The sequence below is a fragment of the Amblyomma mixtum genome, chromosome 5, assembly GCF_055824585.1.
Source record: "Amblyomma mixtum isolate Tamu chromosome 5, ASM5582458v1, whole genome shotgun sequence".
Classification (NCBI taxonomy): Eukaryota; Metazoa; Arthropoda; class Arachnida; order Ixodida; family Ixodidae; genus Amblyomma; species Amblyomma mixtum.
Genome location: NC_143016.1, coordinates 147287228 through 147310139, shown reverse-complemented (window position 1 = coordinate 147310139; position 22912 = coordinate 147287228). Strand labels below are relative to the sequence as shown.

The 22912-nt window shown below is 49.4% G+C and overlaps 1 protein-coding gene, 6 non-coding genes and 1 pseudogene across 7 annotated transcripts; all 8 read right to left on the bottom strand.

Moving 5' to 3' along the window:
• Positions 1-3619: 3619 nt before the first annotated feature.
• On the bottom strand, positions 3620-4908 carry LOC149344071 (uncharacterized). The gene has a single exon (XM_089542545.1). It carries the CDS (start codon positions 4883-4885, stop codon positions 3701-3703), a length of 1185 nt encoding a protein of 394 aa, XP_089398671.1. The 5' UTR covers positions 4886-4908; the 3' UTR covers positions 3620-3700.
• Positions 4909-5077: 169 nt separating this feature from the next.
• TRNAL-AAG (transfer RNA leucine (anticodon AAG)) lies at positions 5078-5159 on the bottom strand. The gene has a single exon. It is a non-coding gene; the product is annotated as a tRNA-Leu (tRNA).
• Positions 5160-5290: 131 nt separating this feature from the next.
• TRNAL-AAG (transfer RNA leucine (anticodon AAG)) lies at positions 5291-5372 on the bottom strand. The gene has a single exon. It is a non-coding gene; the product is annotated as a tRNA-Leu (tRNA).
• A 131-nt stretch (positions 5373-5503) lies between these two features.
• Positions 5504-5585, bottom strand: TRNAL-AAG (transfer RNA leucine (anticodon AAG)). Its single transcript has one exon. It is a non-coding gene; the product is annotated as a tRNA-Leu (tRNA).
• A 3629-nt stretch (positions 5586-9214) lies between these two features.
• LOC149344067 (uncharacterized) lies at positions 9215-10154 on the bottom strand (annotated as a pseudogene).
• A 497-nt stretch (positions 10155-10651) lies between these two features.
• Positions 10652-10733, bottom strand: TRNAL-AAG (transfer RNA leucine (anticodon AAG)). Its single transcript has one exon. It is a non-coding gene; the product is annotated as a tRNA-Leu (tRNA).
• A 128-nt stretch (positions 10734-10861) lies between these two features.
• On the bottom strand, positions 10862-10943 carry TRNAL-AAG (transfer RNA leucine (anticodon AAG)). The gene has a single exon. It is a non-coding gene; the product is annotated as a tRNA-Leu (tRNA).
• A 134-nt stretch (positions 10944-11077) lies between these two features.
• TRNAL-AAG (transfer RNA leucine (anticodon AAG)) lies at positions 11078-11159 on the bottom strand. Its single transcript has one exon. It is a non-coding gene; the product is annotated as a tRNA-Leu (tRNA).
• Positions 11160-22912: the final 11753 nt, after the last annotated feature.

Genomic DNA, 22912 nt, shown 5'->3' with positions numbered 1-22912 from the left:
AATCAAGAGGTTACAAGAAATAAAACATGGCGGCCACACTTCGGCCGACACGACTTTAAAATTTTTTGAGCGACATTAATCCATCTAGTACAGTTATCCATTGTGGTGGATCAGGCAGTGCGTTGTACACATTTCTTAAGCGCACAACGCTCTCAATGAAATGTTCGCGAACCGGGCGAACAACCAAGTCAGCGTGTTCAAACTGCATTCGTGTTTTCCACACCGCGTGGAGGCCCAGGACCATAATGAGGTCATAAGGTATTTCCTCTGAGGGATTCACAGGCAAGAAACGTATGCCGTACGGATCCAGGGGTAACTGCTTTTTTAAAGTTCTTTGGAGTACATCCCAATGAAAGATCGGGTCCCAGCAGTCTAGAAATACGTGTTCTATTGTTTCGGGTTTCTTGCATAAAAAGCAGTCAGTGTTCCAGGGAATGAAGAGTCCTTTATCGTGAAGCCAGGTCTTAACTGGGAGGGTGTTTGTATGTAACTTGAAAAAGAACGATTTGGCGGAGGGTAGTATAGGCATTTTCTTCACTCTTTTTAGGACGTCCTGTCCTGGGCCACCGCGATGTGGAGAACGGTACAAAGGTACAGGGAGCATGACATCTACAAGGTCTCTGTAGAGTTTTTTCTTTGTAACGGTTGACAGGTACTGCTGGGAAAAACGTACATTCAACAGCCTATACGATAAAACAACTTCATGCAGGTATCCAGTCACCCTTCCGCACATATTTTGCACAGACGAGACTACGAATCCAGGCAGAAGTCTATACAGTCTTACTTGTATAACTGTGCGCAGGAAGATATCATTCTGATCCCGTAAAAAAACAAAGCGTGCCACAATTTGTCGCAGAAACAAGTGAGCCAGGCCAAGACCTCCTTTCTTTACAGGCAAAAACAAATTCGTTCGACTGGACCGCTCCCAAGTCGAGGCCCAAATAAAAATAGCAAAAACCCGGTGCATTTTTTGAATGCTCATCCTCGCCGCACACAACACATTCATGACGTACCAGATTTTTGATATCAAAAAAAGGTTGCAGACAGTGGCTCTAGAAAACATCGACAGTTGCTTGCCTTGCCACCCGTTCGCCTTTTCTTTAGCCATCAAGGCTTGATCCCTCCAGTACGGTTCAGGGTCGCGATAATTTCCGAGAGGCACACCAAGGTACTGCGTTGGCACCATTGACCAGGTGAGCCGACAAAAGGCTTCTGGTGTGTCCACCCAATCGCCATGCCAGAAGCCATGACTTTTATCCCAGTTTATCTGGGCTCCAGTCGCATCGCAAAACTTTTCGACGACATTAGTTGCCTCTCTAATGCTATCTTTGCTGGCGCAGAACACCGCGATGTCATCCGCGTACGCCAGAATTTTGACTTCGGCAGCCTGTAGTCTGTAACCTGTTTTGCGCGCATTATGTTCCATCGCCAGACAGAGTGGCTCAAGATAAGCGGCAAACAGCAGTGGTGAAAGGGGGCATCCCTGCCTCACCGACGAGAGCACGCACAAGCTATCAGTGAGCTCACCGTTAACAATAATACGCGTTGTACATTTTTTGTACGCCATCGTGACGCCTTCCGTAATCACACTGCCCACATTCGTGTGTTCAAGTATGCAGAGCAATGCCTTGTGCGAGACACGGTCGAAGGCTTTTGCCAGGTCAAGCTGCATCATCGCGACTCGATCGCCCAGCGCATCGCAACACTCGAGCACGCTTCGAGCCACGTGCACATTCGTCGCGATAGTGCGGCCTTTAATGCCACAAGTCTGGTGTGGTCCAACCAACTTCTTAATAACACCTTGCAGTCGCTTTGCTAGAACTTTGGTGAATATTTTATAGTCGACGTTAGCAAGAGTTATTGGGCGATATGAGCCTGGCAACAAACGTTTCTGAGCATCATCACTCTTCGGGATTAGCACGATATGCGAGGTTGTGAAGGACAAGGGTAGTCTTTTCTGGTCATACGCTTCGCTAACAACGTGATAAAGAAATTGGGCAACCTCAGACCGGAAGGTTTTATAGAAAATGGCCCCTAAGCCATCCGGCCCAGGTGCTTTCCCGACTGCCAGCTCATTTATTGCGCATTCTATCTCACTTGGTGTGATTGGTTGTTCTAGCTGTGTCCTTACTTCTTCGTCAAGCTTTGGCATCAACGGGAGGAATTCTTTTCGGAAACAATCTTTAAGGTCCCGTGGATGGCTTAGAATTTCCTTAAAGTGCTCGGCAATCGCTTGCTTAATTTCATTTCTGTTAGACGTGATGTTTTCACCTATAGCTAGTTGGCGGATTTCTTTTTGACATGCGTATCTTTTTTCATCTGAGAGAGCCCGCTTGGTTGGCATTTCTCCCGCCCACAGCTTCTCGGACCATGATCTCCCTACTGCCGCCTTGTACTTCTCCGAATCTATCCGTTCAAGTTCAGTTTTCACTTCCTTTATTCCTCTAACACACAGACCAGGTTCGACATTCTCCATACTAACAAAGAACTGCAGTTGCTGGCGAAGCTTTGTCTCTGCTTCTTTCTGATTGCGTCGAATGACACTACTTCTTTCAATAGCCATTGTTTTTACTTTCTGCTTAAAATCTTCCCAACGAATGGCGTAACTTTCTGGCTCGCTTGCAGTCAAATTTTTCAGTTCTTTCGTTACAGCGTCGACAAAAGCTTCGTCATCCAACAGCTGCGCATTCATTTTCCACAAGTTCCAGCTAAAGATTCGTTTTCTCTGCGTCTTTCCAAAGGGTGCCGTTACCAAGCAGTGATCGCTGTATGCGATGGGTTTCACTTCGTACTCGCTACACAAGGGTATCAATTCGGCAGAGACATATAATCTGTCTAACCTTGCATGGCTGTCTTGCTGGAAGTGTGTAAACTGCGGACGAGTACCGCTGGCGAAAACGCTACCAATGTCTTCAAGGTCATATTCGTGCACAAGTGTATTAAGAAATTCTGCACTCTTGTCACGAACACGCGAATGTTTTGCGCGGTCATCAACATTGCAAACACAGTTAAAATCGCCTAGCAGTATTATCACTTTCTGACAGTTTAGGTACGCCTCAAGCCTTTCAAAGAATGCCCGCCGTTCCATGTCAATATTCGGCGCGTATACACAGATGACGCGACACTCCAATTCGCCAAAGACGATATCAGCGATTAAGAGGCGTCCACTGTCACATGAAAATACTGACTGCACGCAGATTCCAAAGTTGTTGCGTATGAATATGGCGCAACCACCTGATCCACCAATCGCGTGAGAAATACACACATCGAAATGAGCACGAAAATTGGACACCATTCGGTCGGTGAGCTCCTGGCTCTCAATTTTTGTCTCTTGGATTCCCACTATATGTAAGTCATTATCTAAGAGAAGGCGACTAAGCTGACATTGTCGTCGTCTTGCTCCAAGGCCCCGTACGTTTAACGTCGCTACCCGTAGCGCTCTTTCGATATTAACCGCCATGGCTACACGGTAGAATGGTGCCCTTTACAATAGCCCAAGGGTCTGTGGTCATCATACTGTGGCGATAAGCGCGTCGAAGGCCAGGAAAAAAAAAATAAAACTCTACCCAACAAAAAAGGACAGTCCAAGTAAACTTGGCACCTCTTTCCAAGCCCGAACACGAAAAACGAACCGCTCATGATGAGGGCCATGGCGTTTACGGAAACCCCTCCCAACCCACCTTAGCTAGACAAACTAAATTTACGGGGGCGGTTTACCCGCCTGCCGCGAATCGACCGGAATGTTCGGTCGCGGCTTCAAGGTAGACCTCCGCATACCTGGGGCTTTGGTGGGTGGCTCGTCTCCGCCCCCGCCGTCCTCCTTCGTCCCAACGCTAAGGGTCTTGTCGTGTGGTCTTTTCCCCGCCAGCAGGCTGGCTGAAGCGCTAAGGATGTCCATAACCTCGGGTTCTGAGGTGCTGGGAGCCGCTTCATGATCAACTGAGGTTTTCAGCTCGGCGCTCGGAGCTGTCGAAGAATCCTGCGAAGGCGGTTGATGCTGCTCTGCAGTAACCGCTTCGGTTCCGGGTTGCTCCTGCTGCGGCAGTGGAATCACCGTATTTTCGGCTACCTCCGTTCTTGCACTTGCCACCGATGCTGCATCCTCCATGTCCGCCTCGTCCATGAGCAGGTTTGAGGCGTCGTCGGTGGTTGTCAGTCCTGTTACGCTGGCATACGTCCGCTCGCACTGGCTGCTCTCATGACCGAAGCGTCGGCACGCACTGCACTTGGGGATGCGGCAGTCGCGACGAATGTGGCCCGTGCCACGGCACCGAAGGCAGAGCGGAGCCCTGCCTGGCACGACCACGAGGGCCAACTCTCCGGCGACGCTCACCTGGTGCGGCAGGTCGTCCAGCTTTACGCCAGGCTTCAACTTCAAGGTGACCAGTCTGGTAGTTGAGCCCTTATCTGCTAGGCCATGCACCCGCCACCGCTCTCGGCCAACGTCTGTGACCTTCCCGTACGGCTCGAAGGCAAACCGTACGTCGTCGTCGGGCACGCTATGCAGCAACCAATGCACTTTCATGCGAACGTCCTGGTTGGCAGGATCAATTACGATACAGCGGCACTTTTTCACCAGCAGCTCACCCATGCCGACAATCTTTTTCACCGCATCTTCGTCCTTGAAAGTCACCGCCCACACATGGCTCATGCGGTAGGCTCCGAGGGCAATCACTTCCGGCAGGAGCGATAACTCGGCGAGCGCATCGCGAAAATCTTCTGCCCGATACGGGCGGGCCCTAACATCACAGTGTAGAAAAACGGTGTTCAAAACAAAACGCCCTGTTGGCAAACTAGGCAAAACAACTTGGTACTCATTGTCTGAAGCAATATTCCTGTTACCGCGGCCCTGCTGGGCCGCTGAAGCCGCTCCTACGGAGCCCATGACACACACGTCCGTCACGCTCGGTGGCCGGAAATGGAATCCACCGCTCGGCCACGCTACCGATACTCCAGCTGCTAACTTCCTCTCCACGCAATTGCTCTTCTGCACTCTGATTACAAGAATGAGGAGGAGGAGGGTGCGCAGCTGGCCACTCAACAGGGCAGGGACACAAAAAGCATAAGGAAAAATCCATGGCAGCGGTGGGATTCGAACCCACGCCCCCGAAGAGACTGGTGCCTTAAACCAGCGCCTTGGACCGCTCGGCCACGCTACCGATACTCCAGCTGCTAACTTCCTCTCCACGCAATTGCTCTTCTGCACTCTGATTACAAGAATGAGGAGGAGGAAGGTGCGCAGCTGGCCACTCAACAGGGCAGGGACACAAAAAGCATAAGGAAAAATCCATGGCAGCGGTGGGATTCGAACCCACGCCCCCGAAGAGACTGGTGCCTTAAACCAGCGCCTTGGACCGCTCGGCCACGCTACCGATACTCCAGCTGCTAACTTCCTCTCCACGCAATTGCTCTTCTGCACTCCGATTACAAGAATGAGGAGGAGGAGGGTGCGCAGCTGGCCACTCAACAGGGCAGGGACACAAAAAGCATAAGGAAAAATCCATGGCAGCGGTGGAATTCGAACCCACGCCCCCGAAGAGACTGGTGCCTTAAACCAGCGCCTTAGACCGCTCGGCCACGCTACCTTTTTTTTTCTTTATTGCCGGGCTCCGACACGGTACACAAACACAAAAGGAAATTTACATTGTACACCTTTCAGGTGCTACTCACACTCAACCGTCTGCTGCAGGCATCGTCATGCTAAAAGTCCTTTAAGGACACCAAGGGCTCTACCCTCGAGAGCCACTCAGGAACGTGAGCACCCGTTTTCTGTATTTGAACAAACCAGTGCACACTCTCGCGGAAGTAAATTCGTGCAGGCCTCGCATCCGGTTCACAGTGGTATCCAGCCATTCGTGAGCGCCAAATAGCGTGGAGGCCCAGCAGCAGTATTGCATCATAAGGCACTCCCTCTTCGTTCTGTAGAGGGAGATACCGTATTCCATACGTGTCTAGAGGCAAGTCATTCTTCAGCGTTCTTTGCAAGACGTCCCAGAAGTAGACGCCTTCCCAGCAGTGGAAGAATACATGATCGATTGTCTCTGGCTTCTTACATATCAGACAATCTGAACCCCAAGGAAGAAACATTCCCTTTTTCTCCATAAATGCTTTGACGGCCAGTGTTTCTGTGTGTAATCTCAAAAAGAAGCTTTTGGCTGCTGCTGGTACCTGCATTTTCTTCACCCTCTTCAACACATTACCGCCCTGGCCTCCACGGTATGTGGCCCTGTACAATGGTTCAGGCAGAACAGCTCGTAAATCCCGATAGAGTGTTTTCTTTTTTGCAGTCGAGAGGTACTGCTGCGAAAAACGAGCAGCTAGAAATCTAACACTCATAACCACTTCTCTGGTGTATCCAAAAATACGACCTTGAATGTTATCTGTTCCAACAATCCATTCCGGTAATGCATGGCCCAGCCTTACATGACAGATTGTGCGCAAGAACGGGTCACTCGCGTCTCGAAAGAATAAAAATCTGCTGACAATTTGGCGCAAAAACAGATGGCCGAGCCCTAGTCCTCCGTCTTTTACACTTCTGAACAAATTTGTCCGGCTGCATCGTTCCCAGCTCGAGGCCCAGACAAACACTGCAAAGATGCGGTGCAGTTTCTGCACGTTAACTCGCGAACACTGCAGTACCTGCGTCACGTACCACAACTTGCTGACGAAGAATAAGTTGCACACTGTAGCTCTGGCAAATGTAGATAACCTAGCTCCTTTCCACTTGTCAGTTTTTGCACGGGTGTCTTCCAGCTGCCTTTTCGAATGCGGTTCGCTATCTCGATAACATTCCAGTGGGACACCTAAATACTTCACTGAGGTCGTTACCCAGGACACATTCGCAAAGTTAACAGGAGTGGTTGGCCACTCACCATGCCAGAAGCCAATACATTTGGCCCAGTTGACTCGACTTCCTGTCGATTGACTAAATTGCCGAACACAATCAATGGCCTTCCTTATGCTCTCATAATCAGTAGCGAAAACAGCTACGTCATCCGCATAAGCCAGCAACTTAATTTCTGTCGCTTGTAACTTAAAACCTTGAATACCGTCATTCTGTATATGCTCAAACACAGGGATTCTATGTATACCCCAAACAAAAGAGGGCTTAGGGGGCAGCCTTGGCGCACCGAACGCTTCACGCTTATGGGGGCTCCCAAACTCTTATTTACTATTAGTCTCGTTGTGCAGTTTCGGTACGCCATGGTCACTCCCTTCCTGATGACTGACCCGACATTCACGTGATCCAAAATTAAAAACAAAAGTTCATGTGCCACGCAGTCAAACGCTTTTTCCAGGTCTAACTGAAGGATAGCAACAGGACTGTTCGTAATATGACAACACTCAAGAACACATCATGCTTTATGAATATTAGACACAATAGAACGACCTTTGATGCCGCACGTCTGATGAGAACCAACTATCACATTCATTACGCTTTGTAACTGCCTTGCTAGCACCTTCATGAATATCTTGTAGTCCACGTTCGCAAGTGAAATCGGCCTGTAGGCTGTAACATGCTTTAACTTTTCACTATCTTCCGTTTTCGGAATTAGGACAGTGTAAGATACGCCAAAGGAAGGAGGTAGTGCTTTTAATTCATATGCGTCATTAAAGAGTACCGTTAACAAAGGGGAAATGTCTTGCTTAAAGGCTTTATATAAAGCCGCACTTAAACCGTCTGGTCCAGGCGACTTACCCGAGTTTAAATTTCCTATTGCTGTTTGCACTTCGGATTCAGTAATTGGTGCCTCTAATCTCTGTTTCTGTTCGTCATCTAATCTTGGCATCGCTCCTAGAAACCTTCCCTTGAATGTGTCGATGTCTACGTCGTGTTTTGCGAAAAGTGCCTGATAGAATTTATTTATTTTTATTTATTTGAAAATACTGTTGGCCGTGAGGCCAACAGTATTTTGCATATAAAGCAAAAGCTTGCTTGATATGCGTTTCGTCATCTGCTACGACACCTCCCCATTCAATTTTATCAATCCTATTGCGCTCAGCCCGTGCTTTTTCCATGCCCAATACTCGTTTTGTTGGTGTTTCACCGAAAACCGCCTCTTCGGCTCTCGCACGCATCAGCGCACCGCGATAACGCTCTTGTTCCATAACTTCAACCTTTTGTTTAATTTTCTTTACGTCCTCAATCCACTAACCAGGAGCTTTACTCTCCTGCTCAATTAGTTTCCGCAGCAGTTCTCTTAAATCCTTTTCCTTTATTTTTTCCTCTTTTTTCAAGCAGCTAGCCTTTTTCAATTGCGTATATTTTAATTTGCTGCTTACATAGTTCCCACTGCTCCCATAACTTTTGTCTTGAATTTGGCTCTACTTTGCCAATTTCTTCTTTTATATTGTCACAAAAACGTTCACACTTTAACAGCTTATCACTAAATTTCCACAAGTCCCAATTAAAAGCATTGTCCCGTTTTGCTGTTCCTATCCTACACTGTACCAAACAGTGGTCCCAGAAGGACACAGGTTCAACCTTGCAATTGTTGCATTTTGGCAGCAGGTCTACCGCCATATAAATACGGTCTAGACGTGCGTGACTCGTACGCTGAAAGTCCGTGAATTGCACATCCCGCTCACCCTCTAAACAGTCAGCCACATCTTCAATATTCCATTTTTTCACTAACTCGGACAGTCTTTCGGTACTTATGTCTCTGAATATTCTATCACTTGTTTTGTCACGCGCAGCCAAGACACAGTTGAAATCACCCATGACGATCATTTGCCTTTCGACAGTGAAGTACTCCTCAACTTTTCCAAAAAAGGCTGCCCTCTCGTCAACTTTGTTAGGTGCGTAAAGGCAGATCATTCTCCACTCCACATTCATGTAAGCATAATCAAGCACAATAAATCGTCCATGAGAACATGTTGCATAAGCCTGAACAATCAGGCCCGGCAGCTTTTTGACGAAGAGCACACACCCAGCCGACGTTATCACTGCATGAGCCACTACTGCATAATACCTACACGTGAAACGCTGCACCATGCTCCCGGTCTCTTCCTCACCGTCTACTTTAGTTTCTTGTACCGCCAACAGGTCAATTTCACAGTCTGTTATAAGTCGATACACTTGACTCTGTTTTCTTTTCCCCGCCAACCCCCTTGCATTAAGTGTGGCTATTTTCAGACAACATAGCGGAGCCATTTCGACAAAAAGGTGTAGAGACCGAGAACATGGCGCTTACCTCTCGCGTCCAGCGTATCGCTAGACGCTTTGTGTGACGCCAGGGTCCTCAGGTCGGTCGCCGTGGCCTTGCCGCAAAGGTGAACTTGCGGCGACTCGTCTTTCAGATGAAACGTTGGGGCGCGGCTTGAATGCAGGCCTCCGGGCCTGCGCAGCTTTCGTTGGAGGCTCCTCTGCAGTGGTGGTAGTATCGTTGGTCCTTCGTTGAGAGTCAGATTGTGAGGGCGCTTGACGGGAGCACTAACGGTCGCCATGCGGCTGTCGCCGTCATCCCTGCCCTCGTCGCTGCACATAGGTTCGGGCACCTCGGTTTTTGAAGCACCTGCAGATCCGCCGTCCCCTGCCGTTTCGGTCGCCGCGGCGCCTGGAAGTTCAGGCTCCTTCCCTTGGTCGCTGGGCGTCTCGGTGTCCTCCGCGGAAGCAGGTGAGGAGACGGTGGCTGCTGCTACCTTCTCCGCTCCCCCTGCCCCCTTAGCCGCCTCCTCAGCTTCAGCGGCATCCATTTGCAGCTCCGCCTTTTCGTCCTCCAACGCAGCTCCCGTGGCCGATGCGTAGGTGCGAATGCAATCAGCCTCACCATGACCGAATCGCTTACATTTCTGACAGCGAGGAATTTTGCATTCCCGCCGTACGTGTCCAGTGCCGCGACAGCGCAGACATTGCATTGGCCTACCAGGCACAACCACTGGCGCAAGCTCTCCCGCCACCCTCAGCTGATGAGGAATGTCTTCGACTGTTACGCCTGGCTTCATCTTCAATAAAACAGTCCTTGTAGTAGAGGCCTTTTCAGTCATTCCTTGAACTCGCCATCTTTCGCGGGTCACTGCGGTGATCTTTCCGAACGCTGCAAATGCCGTTCTGATGTCCTCGTCATCGACGCCGGGCAGCATCCAATGCAGCCGTAGTTTGACGTGCTGGTCCTCAGGGTCGATGATCATGCACCGGCCCCCTTTCACTTGCATTTCCTTCACGGCGAGCAGCCGCTTGGTTGCCTCGGGAGTGCTGAGGGTCACCGCCCATACGTGGTTAACCTGGTACGCCCCCCCCCGCTATCACGTCAAGGAGAGTTCCGTTCTTGACCAGGGCATCACGGAAGTCTTCGACTTTGAAAGGCCGCCGTCGCACATCGCCATGAAGAAAAACAGTGTTTAACACCAGCCGTCCGGTAGGCAAAGTTGGCAAAAGAACCTAATACAAGTTATCAGCAGTTTCAGCAATCCTGTTCCGGCGGCCGGCACGGGCCGCAATCGCTGCTCCAGTGGAGCCCATTCTACAAGCGTCCGTCACGCTCGGTGGCCGGAAGTAGGATTCGCTCGGCCACGCTACCGATACTCCAGCTGCTTACTTCCTCTCCACGCAATTGCTCTTCTGCGCTCTGATTACAAGAAGGAGGAGGAGGAGGGTGCGCAGCTGGCCACTCAACAGGGCAGGGACACAAAAAGCATAAGGAAAAATCCATGGCAGCGGTGGGATTCGAACCCACGCCCCCGAAGAGACTGGTGCCTTAAACCAGCGCCTTGGACCGCTCAGCCACGCTACCGATACTCCAGCTGCTAACTTCCTCTCCACGCAATTGCTCTTCTGCGCTCTGATTACAAGGAGGAGGAGGAGGGTGCGCAGCTGGCCACTCAACAGGGCAGGGACACAAAAAGCTGAAGGAAAAATCCATGGCAGCGGTGGGATTCGAACCCACGCCCCCGAAGAGACTGGTGCCTTAAACCAGCGCCTTAGACCGCTCGGCCACGCTACCGATACTCCAGCTGCTTACTTCCTCTCCACGCAATTGCTCTTCTGCGCTCTGATTACAACAAGGAGGAGGAGGAGGAGGGTGCGCAGCTGGCCACTCAACAGGGCAGGGACACAAAAAGCATAAGGAAAAATCCATGGCAGCGGTGGGATTCGAACCCACGCCCCCGAAGAGACTGGTGCCTTAAACCAGCGCCTTAGACCGCTCGGCCACGCTACTTTTTTTTTCTTTATTACCGACTTGGCCGGAAAAACGAAACACAAAAATACAATGACATGACAATAAAAGCACTGGTCAGTTTCTAGCTAGTGCACGATGATAAAATGGGTTAAATGATTTTAGTTGGTCGAGGACAGGCAACCACTCAGGTTGTGGAGCTCGCTGTCCGAAAACTTCCTGTGTGTACACGATGCTTTCAATGAAATACTGATGTGCAGGATGCACAACAGCATGTTCATGCCTGACATCCATTCGCGTGCGCCATAGGCTATGCATGCAGAGCAACATTAGCAGGTCGCAAGGCACTTCACCTGTTTCTGCACATGGTAGGAAGCGTATTCCAAAAGGCGTCAAAGGTAACTCTTTTTTCAGGGTGCGTTTCAAGACATCCCAAAGAAAGACAGCGTCATGACAATCGAGAAGGATATGCTCTATAGTTTCCACTTTTTTGCAAATTAGACATTCCACTCACCAAGGTACAAAAAGGCCTTTGCTCTGCAACCATGGCTTCACTGGGAGGGTTGCAGTATGCAATTGAAAAAAGAAAGAACGCACTGAAGGCTTCACCGGCATTCTTTTGACCCTTTTTAGCACATCGCGTTCGCGACCCAGAAGATATGCACTGCGATAAACAGGCACTGGCAGAAACACATCGAGCAGGTCCTTGTACAGGGTCCTTCAAAATATGTGCGAACACGGCGAAGCGTGCCCGCGCTCCGCGGAGCATCAGCGCATCCGGCGCGGTCGCGCATCGAAACAATGTGGCGCATGCGCACAGCAGACTGGAGGCGGTGCTTCGTGTCGTCTGCTACAGCACGGAAGCGCGCCGTGCTTGCTTTGCTGGGAAGCGCACCTACACTGTGTGCTGAAAGCGCCCAGACGCGCCGAGTTGGCAATGTCGCATTTTACTCATTGCAGCGCGTTATTCAGTCCTATGGAAGGGTATCAACTGGCACAGGGAGGTAGCTTGGGCACGGCAATCTCTTATCCGCTGGCGCGGCTGATAAGCTGCTGCAAATTCGTGCCAAGCTAAGCGACTGCTCTGTACTAGTGAATGATTCTCGGATGACTTGTGAAAGCACGATCCACTGCACATTCTTTATGTTCATCGGCTGACAAACACCAAGCTATCAGTTTTAAAGCAATGATGTCACTTTTTTCTTTTCATGCTTATTTCTTACGCTGCCCCAGTAATAAAAGCAGTGTAACAGTATTGGGGGGCGTCATTTTTCGCCGAAGCTAGGGAGAGCAAGCGATGTCTCGTGTCCCGGAGAGCGAAAGATGGCAAATTGTAGCGCTAAGCCAACAAGCATACTCCCAGAGGAGGATATAAGTGCTAACAAATCGACCACTTTCGACCGTGAATCGGATCGTTCGGGCATACCGAAAGGAGCGAAGGATCACAGATCGTCCGCGGACAGGCCGTCCCAAAGTCACCAATGAAGACGACGACATGAACATAGTTGCGGCCGCTGTGGACAAGCCCACTGCCAGTTCGACTGAAATTAAGAACACTGTCGGGCTTCCGGGTGTGTCGAACGCAACAATGAGGCGTTGCCTGCGCGCGGCTGGCCTGAAGTCAAGAATAGCTGTGCAGAAGCCACTTGTGAGCGCGAAGAACAAGGACAAGCGCCTGGCATTTGCCCGAGATCATGAGCACTGGACAGAGGAGCACTGGGGAAAGGTCGTATTTACTGATGAATCTGCTTTCACGACCAAGTGGGACCAGCGTCAGCGAGTCTGGCGGCCTGAAAACTGCCGGTGAGTGTAATCATTTAAGCAAGTGTATCCTAAAATGAAGGATCATTTTAGGCACTAGTATTTACTGTTATTAAGGTTTAAACGTTTATATGCTTGTTCTAGCAAGTATCAATAATAATTTTTGCAGTGGCCTAGCAACTGTAGTTTTGCAAAGCGCGTACATTAAGCAACATTTCATTTTACACTTCGATAAAAATAAAGCAATTGTCTAAAATAACAGTACAGCTCTGATTAGTGACGAACGTTGCAACCATAATAACTGAAGTTTCAGTTTTTGTCAGTTATGGCTTAAATCTATAAACATCGAATACTATAAGTTGGCGCGTACATTGTTCATCACGAAATATGGGAATGGGGAGAAAGTGACTGTAGGATCGATTAATATTAGGAATTTGTTAGTGGCAAACGAGGCTGCTATTGCCCTAGCGTGGGTCAGTACCAAAGCCAAGATCATCTTGTCTGACAGTAAGGCAGCTGTTCACAACTTTTGTAAGGGGGCGGTCTCCAGTCAAGCCGCCAAATTACCCCTGAAGCAGAGAGGACTCCCTAATATGGGTGGGTTCCTGCTCATGAGAGTATTCCGGGGAATGAGGCTGCTCACAGACTCGCTCGAGAATTATACATCCGAGCTTCTCTGGAAGTGGCCCTGAGTGGGAATAAAGACCCTCGCATAACGTATAAAGAAAAACCGAAACACTTAGATTGAATAGGATAACATTCTCAGTTCCGGATAGGTCACTCACTCCAAAGGAGTGCAGGGCCCGGAGGAGGCTTCAGGTCAACAGATTCTTTTCGTACAGGGGTAGTCAAAAAATCCCAGGCCGCTCCGAACAGCCGCGGAGCGGCTGCTCTCCGCTATCGGGGCGCTGTTATCGCACGCGTGTCTCGCCGCGCTCGGGTTGCGAGGGTATCCGCTGAGAGGAGGTGACGCTCCCTCTCTCTTTCGCTCTCCATGATAACGAAGCAGTGAAAAAGACAGTGAGGCGCGCGCCTTCGCGTCTTCGCTGTTCGAGATTTCCGCACTCGGCTGCGGTGCAGCGCGTCGCGGAGCAGACGACCGTTTGCGCAAAGTGACGCGCGCTGGCGGCCATATTTAAATGGATTTCGCCTGCTTCTCCCAACTTCTCGGCTTCCTGGCATACGATATAATGCATTTACCTTCACCTAAGCTCTGTTGCGATTGAAGATTTTATTCACATATATTTGACGCCAGCGAACATAACTGAATTTTCAGCACCAACTGCCATTTCCATCACAAGACAATTCCATCAGCACGCGGGTAGCACATCCTGGTTCATCATATTTCGTTCCCATCTTGGTTCTATTCTATAATTATAAGTAGTCGCGGACGTTATACGTATAAATACTGTTCATTGTGTTCTAATTGAAAAGCGTGAACATGTTATCCTATTGCGACCGCGTACATGCTTAAATTCAGAAAATGTGTGTCTGCTGCTGCAGGCTGTAACTGATATGAGGGGGCTAAGGCCTCGTCAGGCTTCCAAGCCTTTAGCCTTACGCCACCCGCAGCGATTCATCTGTATTTTTTCCTGCAAAAATAAGCCAATTCAACATTTTTTTACCTCTGAAATGAATTGACGCTATGAACAGCTCGCCGGACGATGGCTGCGGATGGAGTATAGCTACACAGATTTCATGAGCAATTTAGTTCCACTACAGCTGAGCACGCAAGGCCAGATACTGACGTCAACGGCGGAGACAGTCGGCTTATAGTACGAGCTCCACGACAGATACAGCGGGAGTCCGCCGTTGAAGAATAAAAAACTGGAAGTTTGTCAAAGAAACAGCTTGTTTTCGTATATGATATTCGGGTAAACATATTAAATTCCTACCATTTCTGCGCTCCTGAATGAAACAGTGAGGACGCAGAAGCAAAAAAAGTTCCCTGACAGGGACACCGCGCGTATACAGTAGAGATGCGTACAACTGCCCAGACGCGAAATGATTCGCTCTTTTTCCGAAGCCGAATGCAACATCTTTGAACGCAAAGTGGACAGCAGTCCGGCAAGCCAACCACAAACACATCCGAGTACAGGCAGATAATCACAGATGCCGACGTTACGCCTATCCAGAGTTGACGAGTATATTGGCGCGTCTAAGAGCAGCGCGGTGCCTGAAATCGAAGGAACGGTGCAAGAATATCTGGCTGAATCTCTACAATTTTGATTGCCCATATATGACGGCATGTCGTGAAACCCACGCGTTGGGCGCTTATATTCTGACATTGTGACAAAATACTCATTCTCGCTACGAATTCGCGAGCGCCGAGGGAGGAGTGCAAGTGCCGGAAACGTAAACCTCTTAGCTGGAGCATACTGCATAGCATTGCATGAAATACTCGCCAAAGCTTCAGCAACACGTGCCAACTCCCCAACACACGACCGATTCTACCTGCTTTACCTGCGCGAAAGCATTAAAACTACTCATTAATACAAGACTCGACATGGCGACATGGCAATAACGGAGCAATAAAAACCGTTGAGAATTTCAGGCAGAGAATGCGCCCTGAAATCGTAATCGAGTGTACTAAATTTCCAGAAAGTTGAACAAGAATGCTATAAATATAGCACGTCACAACTCAAAGTGAGTGCTCAGAGAGCCGCAACAGAGCTTAGGTGAAGGTAAATGCATTATATCGTATGCCAGGAAGCCGAGAAGTTGGGAGAAGCAGGCGAAGTCCATTTAAATACGGCCGCTAGCGCGCGTCACTTTGCGCAAATGGTCGTCTGCTCCGCGACGCGCTGCACCGCAGCCGAGTGCGGAAATCTCGAACAGCGAAGGCGTGAAGGCGCGCGCCTCACCGTCTTTTTCACTGCTTTGTTATCATGGAGAGCGAGAGAGAGAGGGAGTGTCACCTCCTCTCAGCGGATACCCTCGCAACCCGAGCGCGGCGAGACACGCGTGCGATAACAGCGCCCCGATAGCGGAGAGCAGCCGCTCCGCGGCTGTTCGGAGCGGCCTGGGATTTTTTGACTACCCCTGTACTTCTTACTACACGATGAAGACAGTGGGAGCCTGAGCTCTGCAGTAGCTTCCACAGAATGAGTTCGCAAAATCACATAATTTGGAGTGTCAGGACTCACCTGGGGCTAAATCACAAAGCATCCCAGACCTTGCCACCTGAGAAGAGCTGATCCGGAGCCACGACCCGGATCAGCAAAGGCTCATCAGCCGTCAGGCGGAGACAGCTTACTACAATACTCTCTCCGCGGTCTCCAGTGCTGAGAGCCGGCTGGGAGGCACCCCCTCCTAATTGATCCACCCCGACCGTGAGGCTCCATGATGACGGAAATAAAGTTCATTCATTCATTCATTCATTCATTCATTCATTCATTCATTCATTCATTCATTCATTCATTCATTCATTCATCAAGAAATAGGTGCGGATAGAGAGCCAATATTTAGACTGTGGCATACGCAGGAATCATGCTTTGCCTGAGTCTCGGAACATTTGATGATCTCTCAAAACAAGTGAATTCATAAAAGAATGGCCTCGTTCGCAATTTTTCTTGTGATTGTGTTAGGTGGCCCGGTAATGACCGCTAGACAATCCTAAAAGATATTAATTGATATTTCTGTTCCTTCTAGCTTGTTGGTTGCACCTGCATTTTTTTACCAACGCTAACAAATGTTTTTTTCGTATTCTGCAGATATATGCCTGAGTACATGCAGCAAGTCGCTGCCAGCGGCCGGTCCGCTGTGAATGTTTGGGGCGCTGTGACCGCCGAAGGCCTGGGACCCCTGGTTCGTCTAGAGAGCCGATTCAATGGAGAGGCCTACTGCTCAATCCTGGACGATGTGCTCTTCCCGTACCTTCTAGGAGGACCATTTCCGGACAGCGACTTCATTCTGCAGCATGATAACTCCCCAATACACAAATCGAAAAAAGTCGCTGCATTTCTTGATCTCCGCGACATCGCAGTGTTGGAATGGCCTGCTCAGTCCCCTGACCTAAATGTTATAGAGAATGTTTGGGGCGTAATGAAGAGCGCTATGACCGGCCGACAGCTGCACGGCCTCTCAGCGGACGTACTATGGATTGTTGTCCAAGAGGAGTGGGAGCGGCTAAGGTCCAATGCGAGCCTTTGTAGGTCCCTATACAGGTCCCTCCAGAACAGGATGAAAGCCGTCATAAACGCAGGTGGCGAACCGACCAGCTACTGACCTTGGCCATGGAACTCGTTTAAGAGCAGCACATAGGAGAAAATAAAACTCCACGCAAGAGCAAACCCTGAACAGACTCGGTGGATCATGAATTTTATTTCCTACAATCAGTTTTGCGTTCTCAATTAGATGCGTTACCTTGATGTCAAACTTTTTTTGTCCATTAAAGGATACCTGATGTGTGGGGTTGTAGTTGTTGTAGTGGGGTTGTAGAAAGGAAAGACGGTCATTTAATGTGCTATATCCGTGCATGCTAAGTATCGCCGGGGTCGAAATGATTCAGATCCCTCTACTACGTCGACGTCTCCCATAGCGTGAGTGTCTTCTGGGCATTTAACAGCATAAAGTAATCCAGAATAGAGCTGAGAAATTTGAAACACCTGCATTTAACCGAGTACGCTGCACTGGGAACACGCGCTGCTGAGTGGCCGCATGCGGAACCAACAACGCGATGCAGTCAGTAAAATGCGACATTGCCAACTCGGCGCGTCTGGGCGCTGTCAGCACACAGTGTAGGTGCGCTTCCCAGCAAAGCAAGCACGGCGCGCTTCCGTGCTGTAGCAGACGACACGAAGCACCGCCTCCAGTCTGCTGTGCGCATGCGCCACATTGTTTCGATGCGCGACCGCGCCGGATGCGCTGACGCTCCGCGGAGCGCGGGCACGCTTCGCCGTGTTCGCAAATATTTTGAAGGACCCTGTACATCTTTTTCCTTGTTACAATGGCTAGATACTCATCGGAAAATTTTGACCGAAGAATACGCACTGCTGCAACAACTTCTTGCAAGAAAGCACTTAACCCACTCCGACCTGCAGACACGGATGACACAACATAATCAGGCAGTGATTATGACAATCTCACTTGTATAATAGTTCGCAGAAAATCATTATCTTGACGCCAGAAAAAGAATCTAGTCACTATCTGCCTCAGAAATAAATTTGATAATCCTAGCCCCCCGTTCCGCACCTTATGGAGCAGATTGCATCGGCTGGTACGTTCCCATGTTGACGACCAAATAAACGTTGCAAACACTCTGTGCAACCTTTGCACTGAAGTCCTTGGCAAAGTTAACGCTTGCAGAACATAGAAAATCCTCGCTATTAAAAACATGTTGCACACCGTAGCTCTTGCAAACATGGAAAAGTTGTGACCGCCCCATTTGCCTGTCTGAGCTTTGACTCGTTCGGTTTCATGGGCCCAATATTCTTTGCTTTCTGTGTAGTTGGTTAGCGGCACGCCTAGGTACAGTCTTTGTCAAAAGTTTAGAGCCCAGGGGGTCCACTTCCAAGCTTTATACTGGGACTCCAGGAGCATTCATGGAAGTCTTACCTATTGCAGGAGGCAGTACCGGAAATCTTCTCATGTCCAGGAAATTTGGAGCGCGAGAGATCCATTAAGAACGACACAGTAGGGCTCGAAAGAAAACCGCCTGGGCTCCAAACTTTTGACAAAGGCTGTACTTTCCTGGCATGTCTACCCACTTCATTCGACAGAATACTTCTGGCGTGGCCTGCCACTTTCCATGCCAAAAACCAAAACATTTCTGCCAGCTTATCGCACAGCCGCTTGCATCACAAAAATTTACGGCTTCTCTCACCACTTCTTGCACGCTTTCCTGGTCTCTGCAGAACACTGCTATATCATCTGCATATGCCAATACCTTCACTTCATTATGACAAAAGGCGTAACCTCGAATGTTTTGCGTAGTGAACAGCTTTAAACAAAAGGGCTCCAGGTAAAGTGCAAAAAGCAGTGGAGAAAGAGGGCAACCCTGCCTCACTGACGACAAGACAGGAATACTATTACTCAGGCGCTTATTAATTATGAACCTTGATGTACAGCCATTGCAAAACCATTTTCACGCCATCAGTGATGATACACCCTACATTCACATGTTCCAACAGCGCGAACAAAATTTCATGTACAACTTTATCAAATGCCTTATGCAGGTCTAGTTGGATCATGGCGACTCGACCCTCCGTTGCATCACAGCATTCAAGGACACTGCTAGCTACGTGTAAGTTAGTAAAAATGGTTCTGGCTTTTATGCCACAGGTCTGGTGTGGGCCAACAAGGGTTTTAATTACTGTTTGGAGTCGTCCGGCTAGCACTTTCATATAAATTTTGTAGTCTACGTTAGTTAAGCTTCACAAGTAAGTGTCTTCACAAGTACCTGTGTCTTGTGTTTCGCGCTACGTTTTTCGAAGATGCAGTTAGTTAAGCTTATTGGGCGGTAATACTCAACTGACTGCAACCTACTCGGGTCGTCCGATTTTGGGATCAACACCACGTGGGAGGTTCGGAAAGACGGCGGAGTTAACTTTCTTTCATAACACTCGCTTATTACGCGTTGTAATGCTATTGCCATTTCTGTTTTCATAGCCTTGTAAAGTGCAGCACCGAGGCCGTCCGGCCCAGGCAACTTGTTTAAGCTCAGCTGCTGTATTGCAGCTTCGATTTCTGCTGCCGTTATGGGCTCCTCAAGTACCTGCGCCAGGTCATCCTCGACTCTTGGCATTAGCGACAGGAATGCAGTTCTATAGTGTTCAACATCGGGCGTTTTAAGGCTGAACAAGTCTTGGTAATATTCCAGAAACGCCCTTTCAATCATCTGAGATTCGGAAGTTACGTCATTGCGATAACAAATTTCCTTTATCTCTTTCGAAACTGCATACTGTTTTTCGTCGCTGAGCGCCCTTTTTGTGGGCGTCTCCCCAAGCCAAAATCTTTCGCTGCGCGCCCTTATCACTGCACCTCGATATTTCGTTTCATCTATTAGTTCAAGCTTAGTTTTGGTCTCTTTTATTTCTTGTCTGTACAATCCCGCTTGACGCCTTCCATGCTGAGCATGAAATCAAGCTCGGTACGAAGTTCCTTTTCTTGCTGTTTTTCCTTACGCTTTAAAACACATGCTCTTTCTATAGCGGCCACTTTCACGTCGCATTTAAATTGTTCCCATGTTTGTATAAAGTCTGACTCTTTTTCTAACAAGCTTTTGACTGAGTCTTTTAGTTTCTTGCTAAACTCCTCATCCTCCAACAATGTGTCATTAAATTTCCATAATTCCCAACTAAACTTGACAGTCCTTTTCCTCTCCCCAAGTGTGACCACGACTAAAGAATTATCACTGAAGCTGACGTGCACAGTCTGGTACTGGGAACACAAGGGCACAACCTCAGAAGAAACATAAATTCTGTCCAGCCTTGCGTGACTAACGCCTTGGAAATGCGTGTACTGCGCATGTTCTGAACCTTGCATTATAATGCCAATGTCTTCCAATTCTGCTGCATTAATCATCTCAAACAGCAGCTCGACACTCGTGTCCTGCAGGGTTTTCTTCGTTGTTCTATCTTCAGGTCTACACACACAGTTAAAATCTCCAAGCAATAGTACATGCTTTTCTGTCAGCAGGAAAGGTTGAACACGGCGAAAACAGGCATCTCGTTCGGGAATTCTATTAGGTGCATATACACACACAGCTCTCCACTCTACACCAGAAAAGTAAAAATCGCATGCTACAATCCGGCCACTTTCACATGAAAATACAGTTTCCACAGCGACTTTGCAGTTTCGAGTTAAAATCAAACACCCTCCCGACTCTCCTTTTGCATGGCACACGCAAACACTGAACTGTGCACGGTAAATTTCAGCCATCGCATCTGTCAACTCATCGCTTTCAATTTTTGTCTCTTGAATAGCCAACAGATCGATTTCGTTTTCGAACAATAGACGCTTAAGCTGATTTTGCCTCCTTCGCGCAGAAAGACCTCTCACGTTCAGTGTGGCAATACGCAAGCAAGATGTTATTTGAGACGCGATCTAAACGGTTGGGATTCGCCGCTCTCGAAGTGACATCGGTTTGCAGCTCACCTCATCAAAAATCTTTCCTGTTTGCAAAGTACGGCGGTGTCAGCACTGAACCCGATCGAAGACCGGGTTACCAACACGAAGACCCTGCAAGGCACCTCCGCTAAGGCGGAGGGACACCCGACGAAGTCCTACGTTCAGGAGGGATGTTCGGCTTGGGCTTGTAGGCCGCACGTCGAACAAGAGGCGCTTTGGAACGAGGTTCCTCATGGTCCGTCCCGTCGCAGCTCGTCGCCTTGTCATCAGCTTCGTCGTGCGTCCTCTTCGCTGGCAAAGTTGACGCCGCGGGCATCTCCGTGTCAACGTCCTTCTCGTCGGTCGATTCCAAAACCGTCTCTGCTGCACCTACCGCAGCATCATCTGCTTTTCCCGCGTCCGCCTCAGTTCTGGTGTCAGGCACAGGTGGTTCTTCTGAGTTGGCAGCCTCATGTTTCGTGGGAAGCGTTGCTTTTTATGAGGCTATGCTTTTCGGTACTGCGTCTTCCCGACTCTCACGGCTCGCCTCTACCGCGTCGACTTCGTCCATAATATGCTCCTCAGTAGTATCCCTACGACCAGGACCAGCTACGGTAGCATATGTTCGCACGCACTGGGCGTCGTCGTGGCCGAAGCGACGACAGAGCCCGCAACGTGGCACACGGCACTCCCGACGTATGTGTCCGGTGCCGCGGCACCGGAGGCAGAGCGGAGCTCTGCCAGGAACGTGGACGAGTGCGACGTCCTCTCCAACACGGAGCTGGTGCGGTAAGTCCTCGTTGGTAACGCCCACCTTCAGCTTCAATGTCACTGAGCGCGTAGTAGACGACTTGTCGACGCAGCCTTTGACTCTCCACTTGTCCCGAGTTATGTCGGTCACTTTTCCAAAAGCCGCCAGAGCTGCCTTCACGTCGTCATCTTTCACGCCGTGTAGCAGCCAGAACAGCTTCAGCCTGACGCCCTGGTTGCATGGGTCAATGACCACACAGCGGTGGTCCTTGACGTTGAACGCCTCCGCCTGTAGCATTTTGTTTTTTCCTTCTTCATTGCAGAATGTCACGGCCCAAACATGATTCATCTGATATGCCCCGAGGGCAACCACTTCCGACAGCAATGACAGACGCTCAAGAGCGTCACGAAAGTTTTCAACACGGTATGGCCTGGCTTGGACGTCGCCATGCAAAAAAACATTATGCAAAATGCTCGAACCTGCTTGCAAATGCGGCAAAATCAGCTGGTAGTCCTCGTTCGGTTTGATCGTACTCCTGCCGCTGAATCCGCTCCTTGGGAGCCCATGATACACACGTCCGTCACGCTCGGTGGCCGGAAGTCGAATCTCGGCCACGCTACCGATACTCCAGCTGCTAACTTCCTCTCCACGCAATTGCTCTTCTGCACTCTGGTTACAAGAAGGAGGAGGAGGAGGGTGCGCAGCTGGCCACTCAACAGGGCAGGGACACAAAAAGCATAAGGAAAAATCCATGGCAGCGGTGGGATTCGAAGCCACGCCCCCGAAGAGACTGGTGCCTTAAACCAGCTCCTTAGACCGCTCGGGCATGCTACTTTTTTTTCTTTATGGCCTGGCTTTTGCACAGAAAATTGGACAAAAACAATCAACAGAACACAATAAACCCTATGTACATACGACTCGTGGTCAGCCTGCATGAATCTGGCTTCGTCAAATTAAAATTCAGGCAATGTACAGAGCGGCTCTAGTTTTGAGAGCCACTCCGGAGGCTCCGCAGCGGCTTTCTGAATGGCCAGAAACATATCCATGGTTTCGCGAAAGTAAATTTTGGCAGGTCTGGCGTCTCTGTCACAATGACAGCCTGCCATTCTGGAGCGCCGTATACAGTGGAGGCCTGTCAGCATTATTAAGTCGAAAGGCACCCCATCCTCATTTTCAGCACATAAGTACCGGATGCCATACGGGTCTAGTGGAAATTCTTTCTTTAAGGTTCGCT